Below are 24,887 nucleotides of genomic sequence, written 5' to 3' on the forward strand. Positions count from 1 at the left end.
TATTTTGTTGGTTTACTCTTAACCTGAGATCTTCTCTCCCCATGTTTACAGGTAGAGGTCTAAAAGCTTGTCCGTGTTAGCGATGGTAGCGAAGAGGGGGCGGAGTTTCCCGGCATTGTGGGATGGTCGGCCGGAATACGGGTGGGAAATAAAGGCGGCCCCTCCCCCTCATCTGCTTTACTACAGCGCTTATGCTGCGCTGCAGTGACTGAGCCACACACACACTGGCACACACACTGGCACACACACGAACACAGACTCAGCGCTGCTCGGTCGAAGTTGCAGGCGATCAAGCCAGACGTTTCGGAGCTTTATTTCACTTTCCCAGCTGACACAGCCGCACCGACCCCCTCCACGCTGGGCTCGTGACCGTTTTCTTTCTTCGCTCGAACTTTATTTCTCGCAGCGCATGAGCTCGAGGGCAGCATGAAGCCGCGCTATGGCGAAGAGGGGTAAATCCGTGGCGAGGACGCTGGAGGATCTCACGCTCGACTCGGGCTACGGCGGAGCCGCCGACTCGTTCAGGTCGTCCAACTTGTCCCTGTGCTGCTCCGAGGCGCACGCGCCCCACGCGCACGGCTGCGGCGGCGACTGCTGCTGGCACGTGACCGGCGGCGCGCGCGGCAGCCTGGAGGACGGGGCGCGCGGCGAGCTGGCCGTGGCCGACGACGCCGCCGCAGAGACGCTGGAGTGCTGCGGCCACTGCGCGCGGCTTCCCGAGCTCGAGGATGTGCCCTGGAGCCTCGGCGACGTGGAGCGCGCGCTGCGGCGCGACGAGGCGTGGAGGCATGCGAGCGCGCCCCCGGCGCTCCTCGCCAGGCTCTCGGCGCTCGTCAGCCGCGCGCTGGCGCGGATCGCGCGGGAGGCGCGCCGCCTGAGCGCGCGCTACGCTAAATGCACGCGCTACGAGGTGCAGAGCGCGGCGCGCATCGTGCTCTCGTGGACGCTGTCGGCCAAATGCGCGGCGGCGGCGCTCGGCGCGCTCTCGCTCTACAGCATGAGCACGGAGGACAGGTACAGCCGCGGCAAGTCGGAGCGCTGCGGGCTCGCGCTGTCTGTTGGTCACTTCTTCCGCTGGATGGTGGAAAGCGGCGTGGCCGTGAGGGTGCACGAGCACGCGGCCATCTACCTGACCGCGTGCGTGGAGAGACTCTTCTGCGAGGTGTTTGGCCGCGCGCTCCGAGACGTGGAGAAGGACAACGGGGTGCCCGCGTTCACGCTGGAGGCCTTCGAGCAGGCCATTAACAATGACTCGGAGTTATACGGTCTGCTTCAGCCTTACCAGCACCTGACATGTGGGAAAAATGCCAGCGGTAAGTCGCCTGAGAGGAGAGCTCTCTACAGCAACAGGTTACACTGAGTACACTCTGTTTGACCCCAGTGGTTTGTCAGCAGTCACTATCAGCACAGCAGAAACAAACATAACAGAAAGTAACAACAACAAGCATAAAGTGCAGAAGGAAAAGTTGTAGGGCACATGTAGTACATGGACCTTTAAACATGTACGTTATAGGCCTACGTGAATATGTCATCTCTGACCAAACAAAAGCTTGCATCTCCAAATAAAAACTTTAGAGGAGAGCAGAAACATTATGTGCAACAAAAGTCTATTCCAGGTAATTGTGGACCATTTCTGTTGGTCCATTCATCATGAAATGTTGGGCTGCTGGTGTTTTCAAATGGTGTAAAAATCAAAAATTGGGGAAAAAATGAAGTGTCATGGTTTTGACATGACAGGGACAATATATACACACACATATATATCAGCGCTGTTGCAACAAAACCTTGTATCGCCAAACCGGTAACTTAGGAGAAGGAAAAACTTTTTAACTTTGAATGGAAGTTAATGGAACAACATTTGTTTCTGAGTAATTTTGGAGCATTTCTGTTGGTCCATTCTTTATTAAATTTTAATGCATTGTAAAGGGCAGCTGGCACCTTCAAATCATGTAAAAGAAGAAAAGACAAAAACAGAGATAAAATGTTTTGTTCCAGCAGTGACATTGTATGTGTATATATAAGCTTTGAATTGCCATATGCATTTATTTAATACTTTGTTAAGTGTCCCCTTGCCTTAATAACAGTGCCAATCCTGTCAGGTAAGGATTACACCTGTCTCTTCAGATAGTTCCTGTCCATTTTAGCCCACTCTTCCACGAACTGGATGCACTTTTTTAGCCAGAGTTCATGTGCGCCTATTTCAGCATCAAATCTGCTGTTCCAAAGTGAGAATCACTGAATTGATTTCCGTTTGATTTTGCTGGTCAGTCAAACTGCCCCAGTGTCCTGTCATGTCTGTTGAAACAGTCACTAACAGTCACCCTACAGTTGTCATCCTGGAATGTGTCAATGTTGCATTCTGCTCAGACATGAAGCACAAAGTTTGTGGAAGAGTGGGCTAAATTGGACAGGAACTATCTTAAGAGACTGGTGTAATTCTTATCTGACTGGATTGCTGTTGTCATTAAAGCAAACTGGATGCTTAACCAAGTATTAGAGAAGAAATAAGGCATGTGTTTATTTTTTTCTCTGGGGAGCTTATATCTAAGTAGATATGCACATTATTATGTGTCTGCTACTCACACATGCATATGTGTCCACATGCTACTCTAAAATGGCAATATGCGGGCGTGATGCTCTTATTTAGGCTCGGTATACTTATGTTTACTTACAACTCAAAGTACAGGAGACTATCTGCACTACACACTTAAACATTTTCACTCATTAAGAAACAATTTAGCATGGTAAGAACTTTCATTTTCTCATTTTTCAAGTCCTCAGACTGAATCTAAGTGGAGCTGTCCACTCAGTGTGTTGATGGATCTTGCAAGTAACCCTACTATTATGTTTATCCAGCTAAATGATCTTTCGGGCCGGTCGCCCAGGCACTGACATCATCTGTGTATATTGCCTTATCCCGCATGCGGATGTTTGGACCGAAGTCCATGAGTGCAGAATTGCTGGGTTACTGGGATAACACAGACTTGGTTTTTTCAGGCAGTATTGGGTTCTGAGTTTGGGTTGGGCTGCCACAGTTTAGGGATGTCGTTTGTTTCTGACTTTCAATGCAGTGACCACAAGCATTGTTTGCGGAGCCTTTTTTCTCATTGAGTGTACTTCAGCACTCATGATGTTTATGAATGCGATTTGAGGTTTTTCGAATACATTTCAAGCAGACCTCAATCTTTCATTTGGGTCCAGGTTTGACATGGCATGGAAATGCCAGTGACTCAGTGTCCTTAAGGTTTGTGGCTCACATCTGTGTGTCAAGAGGCCTGTGCTTTTCCCTCTGTGGAGGATGACATAATTGAGTGATGCTCCCTCAAGTCAAGCACCAATTCTTGGCTAACCTTCCTACAGTTCTTGCGCAACGTTATGTTTGACGACCATAATGTGATCTTAGGGAAGCAGATGATGCCATAGCAGCCTTTATATATCTTCAGGCTAGAGTGATGAGTGCTGATGGGCCTTTTTTTATTTACATCTAACTTTGCCTCTCTGACAGAGCTGTTGGAGATGTGCTTTACTCTTGTCTTTGCATCTGTACTCAGAATGTGCACAAAAATATAATGTCGCTGTTGTATCAAAAGCTCATAACTCACTTTTTTGGTTTGTTTTTATTTTTTCTACACCATTTAAAAATATCAGCTGCCCTCTACATTAGGTATACATTCAGTGAGGGCTGAATCAATAGGAATGATCAAAATTGTGTTTAAAATCTAAATGAAATCAAATAAATTTGCACTAGTTAATGTTTTTTTCTTCTCTTATAAAGTTACATTGTTTTGGATACAAGGCTTTGTTAAGACACTTCTATTTTTACAGCTAGGGCTGAACAATTTGGGGAACATACCTAATTGCGCCTTTTCTTACCAGTGTTGCGACTGACATTTAAATTGTGATTATTTTATATAAATGAAGGTCCAGTCCATTTTTTTTGACCAAGATCAGCACATGCACCTTTTCTTGCTTGAGGTCTGAACGCTAGTTATGATTGTGTTGTCATGTACAAAAAGTATGTAGGTGTTTGGTTGCTTCTGATTGGTCCAACTTATCTACAGGTAGTTTGCAAGCCCCATATTATAAGGTTAAATTTCCACACTTAAAGCTTATTAAGATGTTGATGATAATATAGGTTATAATTAAAATTGCAGCTCATGCAATTTGAAAATTGCACTTCTTCAAATTGTGACTTTGATGTAAAACGCAATTAATCGTCCAGCCCCACTTAAAAGTAATAAAGTGGTTCCAATTTGTTTGGATGGTCTCCTTTAGGAGTGAGCAATATAATAATATTTTTATTACATCACAATATGGTACAGTATACTTTTCTGAGTGTATCATGGATATCATCAATACATAAAAAACACTGCTCAACTGTGTGTTTCATTAAAGAAAATAATAAGCCTGTCCAAATAGTCCCTCATATTATTTGGGTTTAGTGCAGCACAGTGTGTGAAGTGTTAAATAAAAATCATTGTATTCATAGTTTAGTTTTTCATCGCATTTTTAAAATGTGGCACTTCTGGTGGATACTTAGCAAATCTAAGAAAAACAGAGTATCATGATGCATATTTCATATCATGAAAATGTTTTCCAGTGTCCAAATAGTTAAGGAGATGTAAATGGCTACCAAGAAAGTGTACCACCAGGGTTTTTGCTGAAGAGCCTTCTTACTGGGTGAATCATATACAGCAGTAGACGTCAACTCAAGCATTTGAAATTGACTCTGACATTCCTCCCAAACAAGCTAAACTGATTACAGCTTCAGCCACTCATTACTGGGGTGATGGATCGGACCACTACTGCATATCTTATGTGGCCAGTGATTTACATGCTGTAACAAACAGTTATGCAGAGATCTCATCTCCCAGCATGCAATCTAGATCTTTTTCCCCGAGGGCCACTGGAAGATGGGGGCTGTTATGACCTGCACTTTCTTCTGCTCCTGAAGGCAGATCATATTGCAGATTTTGTTTTTTGTTGTTTGATGGTGAATAATCACAGCACAGTGAGTTCATAGCTTTGTGTGAATGTGTGCTACTGTGTTGGTGACTGTTTTTAGGTGCAATATGCATTCTTACACAGAAGCTTGTATGAATATGTATTGATGTTTAAAATGTGGTTTATAATGGAACACGTAGGCTTCTTCCACCTCGCTGCAGTGTGTGTGGGGGCTGAGGTGCAGCTGCAGAGGTAGGCAGCTTGGTGTAACAGGTTTGTTGTGGAGCTGCGTCCACTCTGTGCCAGGCACTGACGGGTGTGTGTACATGTTAGGCGGTGTAAGAGCGTCCAGGCATGACACAGCTCTGTGGTTGTACCAGGCTGTCCCAGCACCAGGGTCTGTAAGAGCTGTTGATGTCAGGGTAAGGATTCAGGCACCGTGGCTGTTATTATTGCTGACATATCCAGTAGCAATTTGTAGCAAACTCATTATTCACTTTACAGTATGCAGCTGAGAACAGTGCACATAACACCATGAATTTTCCATCTCCCAGCCTGCAGTCTTGTGCTGTGCTTAATTACTATTTTTGCAAGTCGGGCTCCTTTGTGGACTTTCTGAAGCTCTTCACTAAGTCATTAGCAAGTTCAGTAGCAGTGAGACCCATAGGACTCTATGACTCTATAATGGTACAATAAAGGTGCCAGCAAGGGTCCTTTGAAGTGATGCCTTGAAATAACCACTTTTGTTTCCCAAAGAACCTTTCAATGGGTGGTTCTTTGAAGCACCAACATTTATAAATGAGATGTGTAAATGTGAAGAACGTTTCTAAGGTGTAGACAACCTCCACATAATGCATTGGTTCTATGCCAATTAAAGGCTATTTGTAGAAACATACAGTACTGTGCAAAAAAGACCAACCTTCATTTATTTTATTTTCTACCAAAATGGCCATTAATTACAAGTTATTCATTTTTTAGCTCCAGAAAGCATATATGTAACAGGTAATTGTACAGAAGCCTCAACAACTAAATATAATATCAAAAACACAGACACATCCTTTCAGACTCATAGTGTTGAGGTGTCTTCTCACAGTGGAAAGATGGCAGAAACACCTGTGGATTTTTTTTCAGATCTGAAGCAAGCACTACTGATTTTCTCCTCTCTCTCAAAGATCAAAGCTTAAAGTACTGTTTATCTGATGGTGACAGTTATGGTGGTCTACCAGGTCTTACACAGTTTGGAGTCCTCTTTTCTCTACATATTTTTACCACTCCAGTTTTGAAACTCCTTTTTTTAACTTATCTTTCTTTGATTTCCCCCCTCCTTAGGCAAGTAGATTATCTTATATCTATATCTATTTCTTTAGAAATACCTCCTGAAAAAAGGAATAACTTGCACTTAATGGCTTCTTGACTGGAAATTAAATAAATGAAGGGTGGTTTTGCACAGTCCTGGACATCCAAGCCAAGAACCATTTAGAAAACTTTATACACTTCTAGATGAATATTTCGAAATAGAATGTTATAAATATATCACCAGATGTGATTGTGTTATTGAAAGTAATTTAATTACACATGTTTTTAAACATTAACTGGTGGGATCAGAAGCATTGGACGAGTGTTCTTAGTACAGAGTTTTAGAGAGCTCTATTATGCTCTTGTCTTTCAGGATTCTTCATTAAATTTGGTAAAACGAAAAGCAGCAATACCATCTCTGTGAAACTAGGACTAAAACTGTACACTGATAAGACAAATAGACAACACATGAGTTACAGTGAGAGAGGAGAGTGATGGCATTTTGTAGTCATAGGCCCCCACTTTGTGAGGATAATCCCAGAGAATACCAGAATCCTGCCAAACCTGACTGGCTCTGAGCACCAATTTTTTGTTCATCAGTAGGAAGTATCGGTTGACCAACATGTGGAAACTTGTGAGTTTCCTCAGTCAACATGGTATCATACTCTAGGGACATTCCAGCATTAGATGTGGCTGACAACTCTGAGTATCAGAGGAACTGAGCGTGATTATAAGAATTACTCTCCTTTTGCATAATTCTTACCCCACGCAGACCATGTGCTGCCTTGCTATTGCATGGTCACAAGATTTGGCACAGTAGCATGTGAGCTGTACAGTAGATTCTCCCCTGCAGACATCTGGTGGCATTTCTGAGAATGTGCTAAAGCCGAGCAACAGAAGGTTCTCAGCGTGAAGTGGCAGGTCCTGACAGAGGGGAATGCATTATTACTGTACTGTGAAAAACAATGAGCAGCGCATTACACACTGTCTCTCTCACACATTCAGAGTAAAGAGACGTTTAGACTTTTTCATGCATGTTTGTGAATGTGTGTGCCATGGATATACTAGAGCTACACAATACAAATTAAGTATTAGTATTGTGATTATATTCAACATATTCTGATTGGTGGGAAAGCAATCAGTGTGACATGGTTAAAAGAGAGGTTTAAACAATCAGATTGACACAGTTTCTCCCTTATCACAGAGTTAGTTGATCAGCCATGCCATTTTTGGTGCCTGAAGTCTGTTGCTTTCGTTTAGCATTGGAGCTATGAGGCTAATCTTGCAAAAAAGTAATGAAGGTCTGTGTCACCCAAAGTCTTTTGATGGCACAAACGTCTATGGGACTGTGAGACTTGTAGCTCCATTGCAAAACTAATGAAGCAAACTTTAGACACCTGTGTTGGCTGAGCAAGTGGCATAACCAGAATTTCATTTCAATTCTTGCCAATTTCATTACAGCTTAATCATTAGAAGATAGATTACCGTTATCAGAAGGAAAAAAAAACACTTTCAAACATTAAACGCAGTACATGATTGCTGACTTTGCATTTATTTGGCTGATGTTTGTGACTATAACAGTTGACTGCATACCACGTAAATGCTATTGTGTAGGCCAAATGGTTCAAGACAACCCATAGGAAGTAACACAGTTCTCACCATCAGGAGTGGAGCAGACTAATGCTGTTTTTACATGTTGCTGTTAAAAATACCATGTAAACACTTCCATGACGATAGCAACTGCCGAAATTAGTGAAGATTTAAGGAGAGCACTTTTAAGTCATGATGCTGGCATCAGAGAATTTTTTTCGGAAATCTAAGGTGGGCCTGGCCTTCAGGAAAGGGGATCCTAGACCCTAAGAAACCCTTCTTTAGGTACGACCCTGGGCAGCGTGCCTATATTTGCAGTAAGTGCAAATTTATGTAAATGAGATTTTTCTGTAAGCAATTCCTTTAAAGACTGGAAAGCATTGTTTTGACTTTTGTACATGATTACACTGATGCATCAAAACACCCACCAAAACACTCGTCAGGAGCTATGATTGATCAAATCTTTCACAGAATACAATATAACATATTGTGATTGGTTAGAGGCTCATTTGCATATTGCAGCCTTCTGCAACATCAGTATTATTCAGATAACGCTTAACAAATAGCATGTTGTGTAGCCCTATTGCACACAATGAGTAAGCATTTTTCTGAGTACTTGCTGTAAGCCTGTTTGCATTCACTCACTTCAAACAGAATACGTTTGCAAGCTGCTTTGCTATCAGCAGTCATAAAAACCTCCCTTGTGTTTGGCCACCGGCTGCAGGGAGATTACCAGCAATCTTCACTGCAGCAAATCCACCGCACGGGCCACGACATGTCACATAAATCACGACACTGACGAGCAAGTTTGAGCTGGAGGAGAGAGCAGATTTTCTCACAGTGAAATCTGAAGCACAGAGGTTATCATGGGTCACCACTGATAACGGATCAATGGAGAATGAGTCTATTGGAAAGATTCAGTCGTATTGCTGCGATGTAAGCAGTACACTGTGTCAGCTAATGACAAAGATTACGTCAGTTAATCCCCAAACATAGTTTACCACAAGTACCCAGCGACAAGCTGACCGGTTAATGCCAACAAGAGGTCAAACAGTCAGATTTAACACACTAACACCACATCCTCATGCAAGTTACAGTTTCAGCTTAACAGTCTGTGGTTGTTCTGTCTTAAAGGAATAAACCACACAGCTGTGCATTACAGTGATTTTACCAGTATTCTATGCCTGCCAATGAACATAATAGTGAAGGAGTATTTCATTACCAACACAATGACCTTTATTCATCAAAGTTGTGTAAAAAAGAGTGCAAATTTGACCACTTTTAATGATGTACAAATTACTTTCTGTCTGATTCATGAAACAAGTAGAGATTTTAGTGCAAATAATGAATCAGCTTCGGTGCATGAAATCAATTCAGTGCACCAGCCTATCAGTACCTCATTTACATGAATCACACTCTAGTTTGTTTAGGGAGCCAATAAAATGGCAGCATTTAGTGGCTTGTGAGCCAATGGCTGTGCTTATAAGCAGAGTTTAAGGTTGAGCAGTCAGTGATCTGGTGAAACCTTAGTGTTAAAATAATGATGATTGAAAGAATAAAATGTGAAATAAGCAATGAACATCTTAGTTTGTAAAAAGATGGTACAATGATGTGATTGTTTAAAAGTTGTTTTATTGTGATGTGTTAGATGCATCTGCACAATCTGTGTTTTGTATTTTTCATTTATGTCTTTAAATGTAACAGTTGCAGCATTTATTTATACTAATGTGCATGTAAAATAAGTACATATACTTTTGCACTGGATTGCCATGCACAGGAATTAATGCAATTATTATTGATAGTATAGATGATGTAGCTTATAGTTTTGGTTTACTGCAAATCAACCACTTGTTTTCATGTTGTTAAACTGTTATACTCACATTTTTACTCTTTAATCGTCCATATATGCCAAAGATTACATTGATAAATAAAAACTGCTGGTAAAATTTGTGTATGCTTGTTTTACGATCAGAGGAACAAGGGCCAAAGTCTTTTGTTAACTTCCTGTGTTAATACAAGTGTGTGTAGCACGTATTTTACAGCAGCTTCAAAATGTCTCAGTAAATCAGATTTAAGCACTCGAACTATTCATTTTATTATACTGTTTATGAACAGCTTGTGCTATATTCTGTGCCACAACATGCCATATAGAGGTTAACTCTAAAAATAATACTTGAATGTTTTGCCTATGTTGGTGGTTGGATAATGTCTGGCAGTATGTCACCAAAATCTCAGTGTTTTTGAGTCAGCATGGTAAATCATCATTCCTGATGCTCAAAAAGGCAACCTGCTTTCAGCTCATGTTGGAGTAAGAACTGAACTTGAATTCTCTCTAAGATATGTGCTGGATGAGTTTTATTCTGTCTGGCATTTACACACAACCAAACAAGCATCCTGGCACACAGACAGGGTGAAGTAGACCATCCCCTACTTACACCTTTATATTGGACCCCTATCTGTGCCCTGTGTATATGTGCCTTCTGTACACACAGGATGGAATTACTGTTCTGATGCTGCTGATATCACCTTCCCTTTGGGGAACTGAGAGAGGTGACCTGGAGAGAGAGACAGAGAAAGAAAGCACAAGAGAGAACTCTTTATTTAAATATTGTTTTCAACATGCCTTTGCTGACTTTGACTCAAAGTGCATTGAACCTGCATTTAATGGTCTCTGTAATATTTTTCAGCAGTGTGACCAGGGCAGGATTTTACATGCACTTTGCTAGGCTAGCCTCAGTGAGCTCAATCATCAAGTGGAACTTTGTAATGCAAACTGTTTTTGAGAAGTCCAAAAATAGTGTACATAAACTTTATGAAACATGTTCTGGCTTCAGCTTCTAGTTTAGAATGGGAACTGTGGTGCATCGTCCTTCTTTTCTGTTGTTGCTAGGTTTTACTCAGGAAATTGCCTCACTTCTCAGTGATTTCTGTGCAGGTTCTGCTGCTGAAGTTTGTAATTATGTTGACTTGATTCTTCACGCCTCCAAGGGGTCATCTAACATACCTCACTTGAGCTGATACAGTAATGGAACAGCCCTTAAGATGGTGTCAGGAATTCCCCCAAGGGGAAATAGCAAGGCTAAGTCATTCAGGGCATGTTAAAAACAGTATGGAAACAGAGGGGGAAAGACTTATGACCTTGTGCCTCCTTTAACACAGCTGTGGCTGGTAAGGAGCACACATGTGGATGTGTGTATCTTTAAGGTGCGTTTTTGGTGGGTATCAAGATGTCTGTCACTGTGGGCTATTTGTCTTACTAGCACTGTTTTTCTCCTCTCTGGCTGTGCTGTAGTAGTGCTATTGACACAAACATATTGGCCTATACTGCAATTCTGTGTTTTGCTGTGGGCTTATATGTAGACATTTCACTCAAACCTGTGCATAAATGTGTGTACATGCTGTCACGGCAGTGTTGTGTGTGTGTGTGTGAATATAAAATGTAACTTGCAGACAAACTGAATAGCTCAGACACTGCGCTCTACCACGTTGCTGTATTCCTCTCAGCATTAAAAAGCAAGCTATGCCCGTGTCCGGGACTCCCCCCTGCAGTGCATGTTTTAGTCTTTTCACTGCTCCAGCATTCATTTGAAACACAGTAAGCCTGTGCTAATTAGCTGATGAGTTGACTCAGATGTGTTGAGAGCAGGGAAAACTCAAAATGTGCAGTGTAGCAGTACTCCGGGACCAGGTTTGAGAAATACTGTTTCAGATTGATTGCCACGACTTCATCTTATACGGCTGACATATGGCATACATTATTTCAAGGTGTGTGTCTGTCTTTTTTCTTTTTCATGACATTCTTATTGCAAACACATGCTCTTTCCTGCAAAGACCTTATTTCATGCACGATCATTCCTTTTATTATATGCAAGAAAAGGACTGCTATTAGGGAAAGTGGTTTAAAAATGCATGACAAAAAGACGGTCAAAGATGCACAGCAGTATTTTTCAGGTTGATCCCAGCATGACATTAAATTACCAAGTAATTAAATTAATGCACCAAATCATGAAAACCCGAATGTAGCGTATTTTGTTTAATTGAAAAGATGTAGTAAGTTTCCAAATGTACCGTTAACTCCTCTGTCCGTACAGTTCAGTCATTGTCTTTGGAATCCAAGACGTTTGCATGTTGTCACTGTCAGAACAAACTCTTGTGTCTCCAAAAAGGCAACTTAAGTTATTTTGGACTATTTCTGTTGGTCTGTTCATTATGACATTTTGACACAATGCAAAGCCCAACTGGCATTTTCAAATAATGTTAAAATGTCATGATGAATGGACCAATAGAAATGATCCAAAATGACTCAGAATATGATTTTGCTCCATTAACTTTCACTAAAGTTAAGGACCTTTTTCTTCTCTTGTAGAGTTACCACAGCAATTATATATCTGCCTATTCTGACTATAGCAATTGAGACCAGCCATTTACATTGAAGTTATAAGGAGTGTTTCAGCCCAGACTGCTTTTTAAATTAGGCACATTACAGGGCATCCAGTCAGAACATAGGTCATTAACATCGATCAGTCTTAAAGACACTGTAAAACAAAAACAGGCTTCTTCATTCTCTGGGTCATAGAGAGTTTGGAAAATGGTATTGAAAAATTCAGTATGAATTTTTGTGATACAGAAAACCACACAAAATGTTGAAGGTGGACCTCTTGGGAAAAATAATAAAATACAAGAAAAATACGTATCCTGAATGTTTTCATGTGAAAAAGAAAATGCCTCTTTTTACAGACAGCACAGTCTTAGCATTAAATACTACACCCTCAGCAGTTAGGAGTTAGGCAGCCTGTCTGCAGTGTACAGTACATTTTTAAAATTGGCAGCATACCCCTGTAAACTCTCTGCTTTTCTCTCCTGCAGAGGTCATTATTTGGCATTTTCCCATAAGTTCACTTCTTCACCTTAATCAGTTGTGGCATTGAATAGAAACGTACCACTTTAAACGCTTCAGCGTCATATTCCCTAGTGTCCGAGTGTGGGCCAGTGTGTGTATATGTGTGGAATTTAGCCATAGGGAGTGTTCCGTAACTGAGTAATTAGAATATTCATATTGTGTCCCATGGCGACAGAGGTGGAAGCACGCCTGGCTGGGTGTCTGTGATTAAGCTGATGGATGACAGAGTATGAGATGTATGCAAGCAGTGAATTCATTAAGGCCAAAGATGTTAACGAGCTGCTGTTTTTGAGGCTCAACCCAGGAGAACGCACCTGGATCCTGGTTTTGTGTTCTGGAAGGTTGTAGGCTGGGTGGGTTCACCCTATCCAGGGAAGACGGTGAGCTCACCAGAATGTGGCTGCACTCTCTCTTCCCTTATTTAGCCTGCCATTTTCTGAGGAGACTATAAAGACATCACGACAGGAAGAGATGAAATATGACTAATACCGTTCCAGTCATTTCTTTGTAGTCATTACAAAAGGACAGGATGCTTTCAATTTCTTTACTGTGCCTAGGAGATTTTTCCTTCCATTTCCAGTGAAACTTTAATGCCACATTTAGTACATGCTCTTGGTTTTGCACAATGTGAGCGGTCCCAAAGTCTGAGGTCTAAATGGCTTATGTAATTTGAGTGGTTCAGGTGCCTTGAACTAATAGGGGAATTAAGGGAAGGGTCCTACAGGCAGATGGTTGGGAGTCATATTGTGGCCATTAATCATGCGCTTGACCCTCTAAAATCTAATGTGATTTCAGCATTGCTATTCAGATTTAAATGAGGCTGTCGCTTATGCTTATGTGTTTTTTTTCTGCTTAGTGTGACTACTCATAAGATCATTTTAATGTTTGCTCATATAGAGGGTCTGTGATATTTGTCTCAGTTGTAGGTATTGGCACTACAAAATATCAAATTGTTTAGATGTAAACAAAGTCATTACAGTGATTTCTCTATATGTTACATTCTAGAGAAACTTACTGAGTCAGTGTCGTTCATAGTAGTGATGATAGGAACCAGATGTCTGAAGCATTTAATGCCTCTAAAAGCTCCCTCGCAGAAAGCTGTTACACTAAGTGGTTAAGAATTCGCAGGCTGATGCATAAGACAATGTTTTACAGTAATTTCGAGGTAAGGTTTTGGCCTAAAGCAAATTATTTAGTTCATTCCTGGTGGAATGATACATGCAGTGCGTTGTAAGGCAAAATAGTTCCCCCAAAAACACATGTTTTCAGATGTACCACTTTTTCACCATTGTCAGCATTACATATAAAAACTCAGAAGACATGTGTTGGTTCACTGGTTATTTTGGATAGTAAAGAAAATGACTATATTCATATTAAATAATTTTCATATCATCACCACTAGAAAGAAATCTGAGTCAGTAGGTTTCTTGACAATGAACCATTTCATATCAAACCTCTCTGAATGCCTTTGCTATTGAATTATACAAAAATATAAAGGATTTTGTGGAATTCCTTTTTAATTATCTTTGTTTGCGAATGCTGTTAGGAGCAAAGGAGTGGAAGAAATGACACTCCCCTTAAGGGAGAAATCTGAAACACGCCCTTATCTCATCGTCAGGTTAATCTCATTTACAGCTACACTGAGTCAGTAAGATGTTGGGTAGTGTCTCAGATGACTGCCTCTATTATTGCTCTCCAGCTCTATAAATAGAACTGCTTTGGTCAATACACCAGCTAAGACCAGCCACTTTTGGAAATGCCTCTTTGTCTACTGTCTAGGATACTGTAGTAAGAGGTTCCCCATAGCAGGAAAAAGCTTCCAGTGCTGGCCTGCCTGACCTACCAAAAAGACTTGAGAACTTGTGCTGAACTCTTTGCCTGCATGCACGGGCAAGTAAAAGTGTTTCCATCCAATTGAGTCCATTTGTACCGAAGCCGAAAGTAGGCCAGCCAATGTCTAAACACAGAGCCGCCAAACCGCCTGCACGAGTCTCCGTTTGACAGTAAGGATGAAGCTGAGGCTGGCAGTCACTTAGGTCTGGGCAGGACACAGAGACAGTGACAGAAAAAACAGCGGACTTAAATCAGACAGACTCGCAAGGCGCCCGTTTACCCTGGTCAGCAGACCACATTCTTAAAGCGGCTGTCAAACAAAGAGGTGGTGACCTTCTGGAAAGCAAAGTCCTAGACTGTACATAATATGTCATAAAATGTTTAAACTTTCCCATTTCCACCACAGTTTAAGAGCCCACTCACCAGCTGTGTTTGTCTTCAAGGCAGAACTAGAATGACTTCAGCACAGGGTAATTTTTGGTACTTCAGAACTACACAGGATATTCAAGTTTAATTCCTCCAAATTAAGTTTTGCGAATAACATAACCATAAAAAGAGGAACAGAGAGCACCTGCAGTTGATTGTACAGTTGAAAACATCTCACCAATGACTCAGACATTTACTGTCTTCCCACACAACACTAAGAGTTAGCGTGAATATTTGTCACTCCAAGGAAGTGACAAACTTGCTTGTTTTGCTTTTTTTCCCACACTTGCCTGCCATTGTAACTCCCTTCATTGTAAAACACCATCATTGCACAAGATCTGTCATCAGCATATGACATCTTTTATGTTGGCCTACTTTTAAAAAGCACCTAGTGATTGGCTATTCTTTCCCGCATGATTATGGGATTGTGAATGGTGCAGAAGACTTTCAGAACAAAAACGAATGAACTGCCTGTCCTTTTGATGCAAGTTTGCACACACTCCATTTGATGTGGAAATCAGCTTGTGCTGATAAATGCTGCGTTTCTTTCGGCTCGAGCCGGTCTCCACATCAAACACGGGTGCAAAAACTTTGTCAAAAGGACAGTTCTTTCATCCGAGAAACTATTAGCTTGCAGAGCTCCATTTAAAGGGAAAAGGAGCAATTTTAAAAGCATTACAGTAAGGAGAAGCACCAATGATTCTCCTTTTATGGGCTAGAGAAGACAGTTTAGGGGTTCCCCTCTGAAGCTGAAATGAGGCCGAAACACCAGGGGATTTTGTGAGTGACGCCTTGGCTGTCTAAATGACTGAGTCAGATCAGAAGTGCGTGGAGTGTGGGTGGAAGGTCATTCACTTAACCTGAGCAGATACATTGAAATTTAGAGCCAAGTTCTGTATCCTGACAGAAGAGAATATATCAGCGCATTAGTAGTTATGCAGCTCATTTGGAAATGATTATGGAAGGCTGAACTTTGGTAGTGTTAGTGTTTTGTCTATTTGCTATCTTAATCTGTGTAATACTGTAGCATAAAGTTAGAGTCTTCCACATAATTCAAACATCAAGATACTTCAGGAAGCAATGTGGCTGCATGTATGACAACAACAATAGTAATGCACAATGTACATTTTAGGTGTAAAAAATAAGCTGTAAAGCTTGAAATAGTAATTAGTAATTAAAGTAATAGTAATTAAAAGTCAGAGGTGTTGGGGCGAATTTTGCAGGAGTTTTTGGACTGTGTTATACGTCTTTACACAGTTTTCAGATTCATCTGCTTGGGAAATAGTTCCAAAGCACAACCACTGTTGCAAAATGTTCTTTTGCACATTGCGTGCAATTACACATTCCGTCAGAGAGGTCTCCAAATCCCCAAATCTTACATAGTGTAGCATTAAAATGCAGTACACAATGTTTCACTTTATGTACAAAAATAAAATAAGACCTGGCAAACAAGAATAAATATAAGCTTCAAAGAATATAATACATAATAAGAATATAAAACTAAATAATGAAAGATATTTAAGAGACTGAATAAAATAATTAGATAAATCAAAATAAATTTAAAAAACATGGTAATTAAAGTAATAAAAAGCATAGATGTGAAATTTTAATAGATGCATGCTGATGTTAAATAACTGTTCAAAGAGTGGCATGAATGAATGAATGAATGAATAGATAAATGAATGAATGAATGAAATTAATAAGTTAATGTAAAAAGGAAGTAAAAAACAAACATGACCATGAAGTGAGTATAAAGCAAGAAAGTGGTAATTAAAATAATTAAAGTATTTTAGGTGTGGATTTCAGTAGATACTGTGTGCTAATGACAATATTAAAAACTAGTCCAAGAGTGACAAGATAACCACACTCCAATAGATTTACATTTTAAGCACACGCACAGTGAAAGCTTTGGTTTCAGATGAATATCAGCCCTGAACGCTGTTGGGCTCGGTTTGCTTGAATGAGTGCTGTAGTCATTTGAAGCACTGAGGTTGTGCCAGTGGCAAAATGCTTCATTATTAGCCCGATTCCAGCATGAGCAAAGCTGTCAGGTTTTAGAAGGGAGGCTTATAAAAGGTCATTGCTCCGGGACATGGCTGTCACCTGCGTAAAGTCTTATGGTACACTCTACTTTCTTCTCTCAGATGCTTCTGTCTGGATTTCTGTGCCTGTATTGCAAGAATCGCAAAACATGTTTACATGAAAAATAGCAGGCCATGCTAAGGGGCCCATGTCAAAAGACATCAGTGAACAATAAGCCAGTGCCCCCTGCCAATCCCTCTGGCTTTTGTTCAGAACTCATGCAACCATTCCATCTGTCCTGAGATGCTCCATCAGAAGCTCTCCTGTCTGGCTGCCTTTATATTTATCTCCCTGCCAACACCACATTCCCCCACGGTCAAGCTGTACTGCAGATGGGAAAAATGTGTTGTGCCTGTGATTATGATAGATGGCACACAGACTTCTGTTGCATATCCTCCTATCTCTGGAGGGAGGATTTAAATCATTCATCTATTTTTCAGCAATGCTGGCTGATTGAGGACTGTTTATGTAAAGGTTCACTAATACATGCACAACTGAGTTTCTAATGTGTGTTCCCTCTCGGTGGGACATAGGGTTGGGTGGTGTTCTTTTTAGCACAACCACATCAGGTTAAGGTGATGAAAAGTGAAAGTTCGTTCATGATAAGGGAGAGATTATCTGTACAACAGGCTTTGCAGAACTCACATGTTGACTAGGTAACATTGACAGGATGTTGATTGGGTGATGTTCTACGCTTTGTGAAGGAACTGAAGGCTTGTATTTTACATTCATTGACATGATAGGGCTATAGAGGCAGTAATCAAGAATTAAATGCATAGGATTTTCATTATCAGATGCATATTTTGTGCAAATGAAATCCTAAAAGTTTAGAGAACAATGTAAAACAAGATTTAAATCGTTTGTAGTGTTTTGACGCATGATAGATGTGATCCGGCTGATGTGTTACATATCGGAAAATGTTGCAGATATTTCAACAGTTCACATGCTTATACTTTGAATGTCATTTTTCTAAGCATAGGTGACATGTTAGCTAATCTAACCTAATAATCCAGTTGACAACACAACAACATATGAATGATGTAATATTATGAAAATGTCAACCACGTTCTAACAAGATATAGGTCAGTGTTTGGACAAATAAAGGTATTATAGCATTAGTTTTGTGTCCCAACAAGTTTACAACCCTTAAGATATAACATTGTAAATCTGATATCTGATTCCTTATAATTCCATGGAGTTATACTATGTAGGTGAAATATAATTTTGATCTTTTCAGCATTCTTATCATTAACATCACATCCTTTTCTGTCATTCTCATTTCAGCAATCTTGTGATTAGAATATTGTATTAGTGATTTACTACAGCTCAACTGCGTTTTAAAAGAGAAGGACTTAGGCTGGCTTTACATGGTGAAACTTTCATGCAACTTTGGTTGCTTGCAACATACATAAAACTAAATTGCACTTGAGCTGCATGATGTAATGTGTCCAGCAACTCACTTGAAACTCAGTCACAACAGTTAACTTCATGGATTAAGTTTCATGCAACAGCCTATCAAACAGCAATCAAGCATCATGTCGAGCAACATATTTTTAAACCAATTATTTCCATTCAAACCACTTAAAAACCATTAGTTGACAATAAAATAAAGCAGAAGGTGGTTTGCTGGACAGTTGAAAGGGTCAACTGACTGACTCAAGGTTGATATTTTTCTTTTTGTCAGTTTCCTGAGCCATGACAACAAATGTGCATTTCTCAAAGCTTGCATTTCTGTAAGCAGCTGTGTTAACTAAACAGCTGCTCAGGCCAGTGATTATTCTTTGTTGTTTTCCTGCTGTTCATGTGATTTGCGTGATTTAGTTAGATTCATTTTCTTCTTGCCCCCTAATTCTGCAGGGACCTCAAAATCATTTGGGATTCAAAGGGTGAACATTATTACAGAAGAGAAGACAGAGATGTGCTCCTCAGTAAACTTGTTGTGCCTCTAGGACAGGATGAGTGAGACATCAAGTAGGTTATAACCATAATGACTAATTAATCTTTGATTTTCAAAGGCTCAACATTCAAACGGCAGATAAAAAACTCAAATATAGTAAAGAACTCTAGATAAATAGATAAAAGGCAGATATATAGATACATAAAAAGGACAATTACAGCTGAAGGAAATATACAAAGATGATAAAAATGCTGCAAATATATAAATTACACCTCACAGATGACTTTATAGCGAGAACATTCATGGTATCAAAAATATGAGCTGCTTATTTATCTAACTATTGGAGTAACTGAATGTGTTGTTTTTTGATTGCTTTGTGTAACTGTCAAGTTGCATGGAAATTTAGTTGCATGAAAATTGCATGAAACTTTTATTGTGTAAAGACAGCCTTAGAAATTTGAAGAAATGTTTCTGTAATGGTGATAATACAGTAGCATAAAAAGGAAAAATGATGAAGAAAATACACAAGTACCAGATAAAATAAGGCAAGAAACACTGAAAATTACGTTTCTGCTAATTAGAAAAGTACAGTATCTGCATAAACACAGCACTTTGTGAAGTGTCAGGAGAGGACCCTCAGGTCTCCTCCACCCTCAACACAGATTGGACAAAGAAGCTTGATGTCTCTACAAACTGTATGTAAATTAGACAAACTGTGATTACGGTTGCGGATACATCTTTACAGAGCATCAAGTAGACTGTAACCATAATGACTAATTAAACCTTGATTTTCAAAGGCTTAACATACAAACAGCACATAAAATACTCAAATATAGTTAAGACCTCTAGATAAATAGATAAAAGCTAGATGTATAGATACAGAAAAAAGGGCAGTTACAGCTGGAAAAAATATACAAAGGTGATGAAAATGTAAATTACACCTCACAGATGACTTTATAGCAAGAACAAAATTATGAGCTGTGTATTTATCTAACTAGTGTAAACTTTGGCTGATTTGCAGTAAACTGCGGCGACGATGTCATTGGTTAAGTTCAGTCACCCAAGATGAGTGCCGGTGAGCCAGTGGCGGTTCCTTTTGATCATGTCTAAGTCTTGAATGGTCTTAAATAGTCTCTACAAAGTTCCTTTCTCCCAGTTCTACAACTGCAGGCCTCACTGCCATGTATCCTAGAAATGTGTAGAGGTGGGCATAAGTAAGTCCTTATCTCAGTCACAACAACCTGCATGTGCTGTCATATAGGGGCTCATATATTGAGGGCAATTAATAATGCTTCCAGAAATAAGTCTGAGAATTGACTGAGATATTGACTCAAATAATATGTTTTGACTATATAGAGCGCTGGTTATTTACATGTCCCAGTTTTATCCACATGGCTACAGTGCCTCAGTTCAGCGGCCAATATGAGGCAGGCATGCAGCACTTCCTGACCTGGGTCAGCATCCGCCGCACTGTAGATTGATCCCTGTTTATTTGCCTATGCAGGCTTTGGCCCAGTGCTCTAAAAATAAACCTCTGGCAGGCTGCTTCCGCCCAGCGGGTCGGCTTTGTGCGACTGAGGCTCGTGATACTGGGCTCCCCGGTGCTCCCTGGAGCTGCCTGCTGTTGACACAATTCACACCTCTCATCTAATAAAGGAGCTGCTGTTCAAATGATGATCTGCAGGGCTTGAGCTGAGATCATATACTCAGTCTATGAGGTCTAGTCTTTAGAATGTGAATCATTAAAAAAGATCTTTTCATCATGAACAGGGTTCGGTCTAATTGGCCGGGAGATGCATGACTCAGACTCAGGCTAGTCTCCATTATTTAATATGAGACAATGACGGCATGCTTGACCAGTTCATTCATTTCATTTATTTCTCATTTGGTAGGCTAATATTAGTCGTTTATTGCTGATGGCATGGCTTCAAAAATATTTAAGCATCATTTCAGGAGCTATTAAGAAAACCCACTTTTGATCATAATTACTTCATTTGCAGTTGAATGAAAAAAAAATAGCTGATTTACTTGTGCTTACAATACCACATGGATTCTAGCTCTGGACACCTGGCTCAGCACTCAGATTGATGAGTTTGTTTGAGGGCAGCAGATTTAAAGATTGTCTACCTATTTTAAGGTATTTGCTTTGATAGGTGATCAGCGCTAGTCAGTGAAGCTTTAATTCAGTAGTTTATGCTCCTGTGACTTTGAAAAGGCTCTTCCTGTGAAGGTCGTTTGTCCTTTCTGTTTGGAAACACTGCATGGAACATTCCTCTTCTGCGGTCTCCAACACTGCATCACTGGAAATCATTATAGGAATCTCTTGCTGACACCCAGTAAGCTGACATCACACTTGAAATATTTCAAGTAAACAAAGGCTTCTCTTCAGTACAGACTGCAGCACACTGTATGTTGGTGACCTTTTAGTATATAGTTTATTAGGGATGTAACAATACAACTTGTCATATTGGAATGTTAAGTTTGCTAATAAACTGAAAATTGAAACGCTAAAGCTACGTTATGTTTTGGGGATTTGGAGACCCCTCTGTTGGAAATGTGTAATTGCACACAATGTGCGGAAGAACATTTTGTAATGTCAACCCTAATCGGAATTCGGTCACATCTGACCCGAAGCCAATTATTATATCAGACTTTTGCAGGGTGACTCGCAGCTGCGCATACACACCATATATTAGTACAATTTTTTTCTCCTGACTCAGTAATACAGCTTACAATTTTAAGAAAAAATGTACATAGTGCTGCTTCAGCATATTTGTGTGAAGCATATTTTCAGCCACTTTTTATTTTTGCCTTATCAAAAAAAAAATATTGAATCAAGACAACACCATATCTTTCAAAACAAATTATACATTTTGTGAACAGCTGCACCACAAGGGTATGTCTGTATCCTTTGCTGTGATTTGAGTATTACACATTTTATGATTTTGTTGCTGTTGATTCAGAAGTAGACATAGTGGCCATCCACAATTATAGAGAAATAAAAGGATGGTGTATTAGTGCTCCTTTTGGGGTTTCTCAAGACCAGTATGATGGTGAGTAAGGACTAATCAGAGGCTCTGCCATCTTGAAAATAAGTTTCTGAATGGTTTTTGGCTTCGTTTGGCTATTTCTGTGCAAAAGGACAAAAAGAATCAAAGGTTCTTCACTGTCACACATTCAGTTATAAGAGAGATTCTATAAAGAAGCATCCACTGAAAAGTTTTTTTTGAAAACCAGAAGTTCTTTTATGGCATCGCTGCAGAGGGCACTGTTTTTGTTAAAAGTGTGGGATGATATCTGGTCTGTGATTGCTGACTGATGAATATATATTTTTATCCCAGACATTTCAGTGACACACAACCTCTAAATGCTAAATCTTCTATATGTTGCTTGTACAGCACAGTACACGTGTCATATGACGTTCAGAAGGCAATCTGGATGGATTTTGCCCATCAACATGTTTTATTGATGCTGGTAGGATTGATGAGTGTTGGGCGTTTCTGCTGAGTTAGAAAAATAACCGGAAGTTATTTACATGGAAGTTATTGTTTGGCATAGTCCAGAAAATTTCTCGGAAAGAGACACAGAATCAGAGGGAGAGCAGATGGGGAGACAGCAATGGCACAGAGGGGCTCATGGAGTCTGAATCACATGGATCAGCTGCATTTCTGGGTAGGAAAATAATCCGAACACATGGTCAGGCCTTTAATATGGACCCAATCCACAGTCAGGTGAGAGGAGGATTGTGGTTAACTGCACTCAACAAGCTTAACCTAGAGTGTGGGGTTACTCTGGAATTAGATTTATGCTCTACAAGCCTGAAAATACCTTACATTAGCATGTGTCTGGATTCCATATACACTACTTACCACATTGTAGGGGTGCATCAATACCATATGCTACATTAGTTACCTTTGATTGAGTAGTGCTAAAGTGGAGAAGAGTGGGTTTTGTTCATCGTCAGAATAGCACCTCTAGAATTCACACTGGGAAATCCAAATGTGACCCGATCACCAAAAACGCATGTTAATGTAAGGTGTAAACAGGCCCTACCTGTATCAAAACTTGAAGCACCAACCTGGAACCACCTACCTTCCTGAGTACTGTTGTACCACATAAGTCTTGTTTTTATCAGAACATCTGTTTTCTTCTCCTGGCACTGGGGAAGCAAACAAATCAATAAAGCCTCTTGATCTTGGCTTATTTCATCAGCAGACACACCTGCCAGAATTACTTTGCTTGGTTTAGGAACCAATGTAATTAACTGCACACAGAGAATTTTAACAGATTTCCTGCGCGTTAACTTCTCTGGAGTGTTGTTTTTGAAAACGCTTTCAGTAGCTCTGCAGATGTTACTCAGACAAGACTGGATTTAAAATTTGATGGCAGACAACCACATGTAGCTGTACCTGTGACAGTTAAACCTCAGGAAAAGTTGGTTTTTAGTTAACAGGAAATGCAAACACGTCTAGACACTACTTTTACTTTTGCTTCTCAAAAACTGTTGCAAAATGTTTCATTATTTTTATCAAGTTAATGGAAGTGAAACTCTCTGCTTAGTTTGGGAAGAACTGTTAGCATATTGCCTGGGATTGTGTCACATGGCTTGTAACTGTGCCAGTATTTATCTTGATCTTCAGTGCATTACATTTCATTAATTTAAAGGGGAGATCCACCAGTTTTTCATATTTTTTTCATAATTCAGTCATTTATTGTGTCTGAGAGCGTCAGAGGTGTGGTGGTGATAGGAACCAGAAGTCTGAAGTGTTGAATGCCTGCATGTTATTACATGAAATGTTTACAGATAATGCCTAAAACATTGTTTTGGAGTATTTTTGAGGTAAGATCTAAAAAATATTCCTGGCAGAGTGGTGCTGTTAAGCAAGATAGTACCCAGAGAAAACTTTTTTTTTTCAGATCAACGAGTATTTAACTATCATTATCAACATTGCATGTCATTGCTGTCTGAAAAAAAACAAGCATTTGCAAAATGTTAACAGGAGAAGGCAAAAACGCTCATACTTTTAATGTAAGTCAAAGTAGTGAGATTTTTATCAATGTAATTTTGGACCATTTCTGTTGGTCCATTTATCATAAATTTTGGTACATTGTAAAGGGCAGCTGAAAATCTGAAAAAATGGAGATACATGCTTTTTTTTTGGACAGTGATGATATAAAACACAGAAGACGTGCAGGTTCACTGGTCTGTTTTAATAGTAAATTAAATTTCTATATTTGCTTTGCACATTACTTTGTTTATACCTGAATGATTGAATTATGCAAGTGTGTTTTAAAAATCAGTGGAATTTCTGCTTTAACATACAAGACATAAATGATATTCATGCCTGGAGTGATTGGACCTAAATATCCAGCAAAGTATTACTTTTTAAACTTTTTTCAACATGAATAGATCATGTGCTGTACTAATGTTGTCATTTGGTTACATTGAAACAATGGCTTAATAATCATTTGTTTTAGATTTTTATGCATTTTGAAGTATATATTTTTTAATTGAAAGAGCTGATTAAGGTTGTACCTTTTGGGTAAAGGATTTTTGCGTTTTGTGTCTGTAAAAGCCGCTGAGGGGGGACGACTCAGGAGCTGACAAAGGAGTGATTGTATTTCATGCACCCTGCAACAAATCTCTGTCTTTCCTGTGCAGGCAGGCAGGCAGGCCCGTTTCATCTAAAGGACAGCCGTTTTGCTAGCTAGCCTTTCAGCTAAAAGTTGCCGATCATATCTGCCTGTGTTCTGTCTTGTTCTTGTCAGTAAAGCTGAGGTTGTCATCATAGATGTTATAAAAAGATCAAAGAATGATTGCAGATGTTACACTACACATTTGTGAGAAAAGGTATGCTAAATGTCTCAGCTCTATTTTTAACTCTCCCAGTGAACATGACTCTGATTGCCATGGGGAAA

General features: G+C 39.9%; 1 protein-coding gene across 2 annotated transcripts in view; it reads left to right on the forward strand.

The window, feature by feature from the left end:
* Positions 1-439: 439 nt before the first annotated feature.
* Positions 440-24,887, forward strand: part of btbd11b (BTB (POZ) domain containing 11b) — an 82,618-nt gene continuing 58,170 nt past the window's right edge. Inside the window, exon 1 of one of the 2 annotated variants that reach the window (XM_036585327.1) lies at positions 440-1,313. In XM_036585327.1, the coding sequence (XP_036441220.1) occupies positions 440-1,313 (874 nt within the window). Of the gene's footprint in view, positions 1,314-22,550; positions 22,641-24,887 lie in introns of those variants that run through there. The other variant, XM_036585328.1, reaches the window with a different exon arrangement.

The sequence above is a fragment of the Colossoma macropomum genome, unplaced genomic scaffold (assembly GCF_904425465.1).
Source record: "Colossoma macropomum unplaced genomic scaffold, Colossoma_macropomum, whole genome shotgun sequence".
NCBI lineage: Eukaryota > Metazoa > Chordata > Actinopteri > Characiformes > Serrasalmidae > Colossoma > Colossoma macropomum.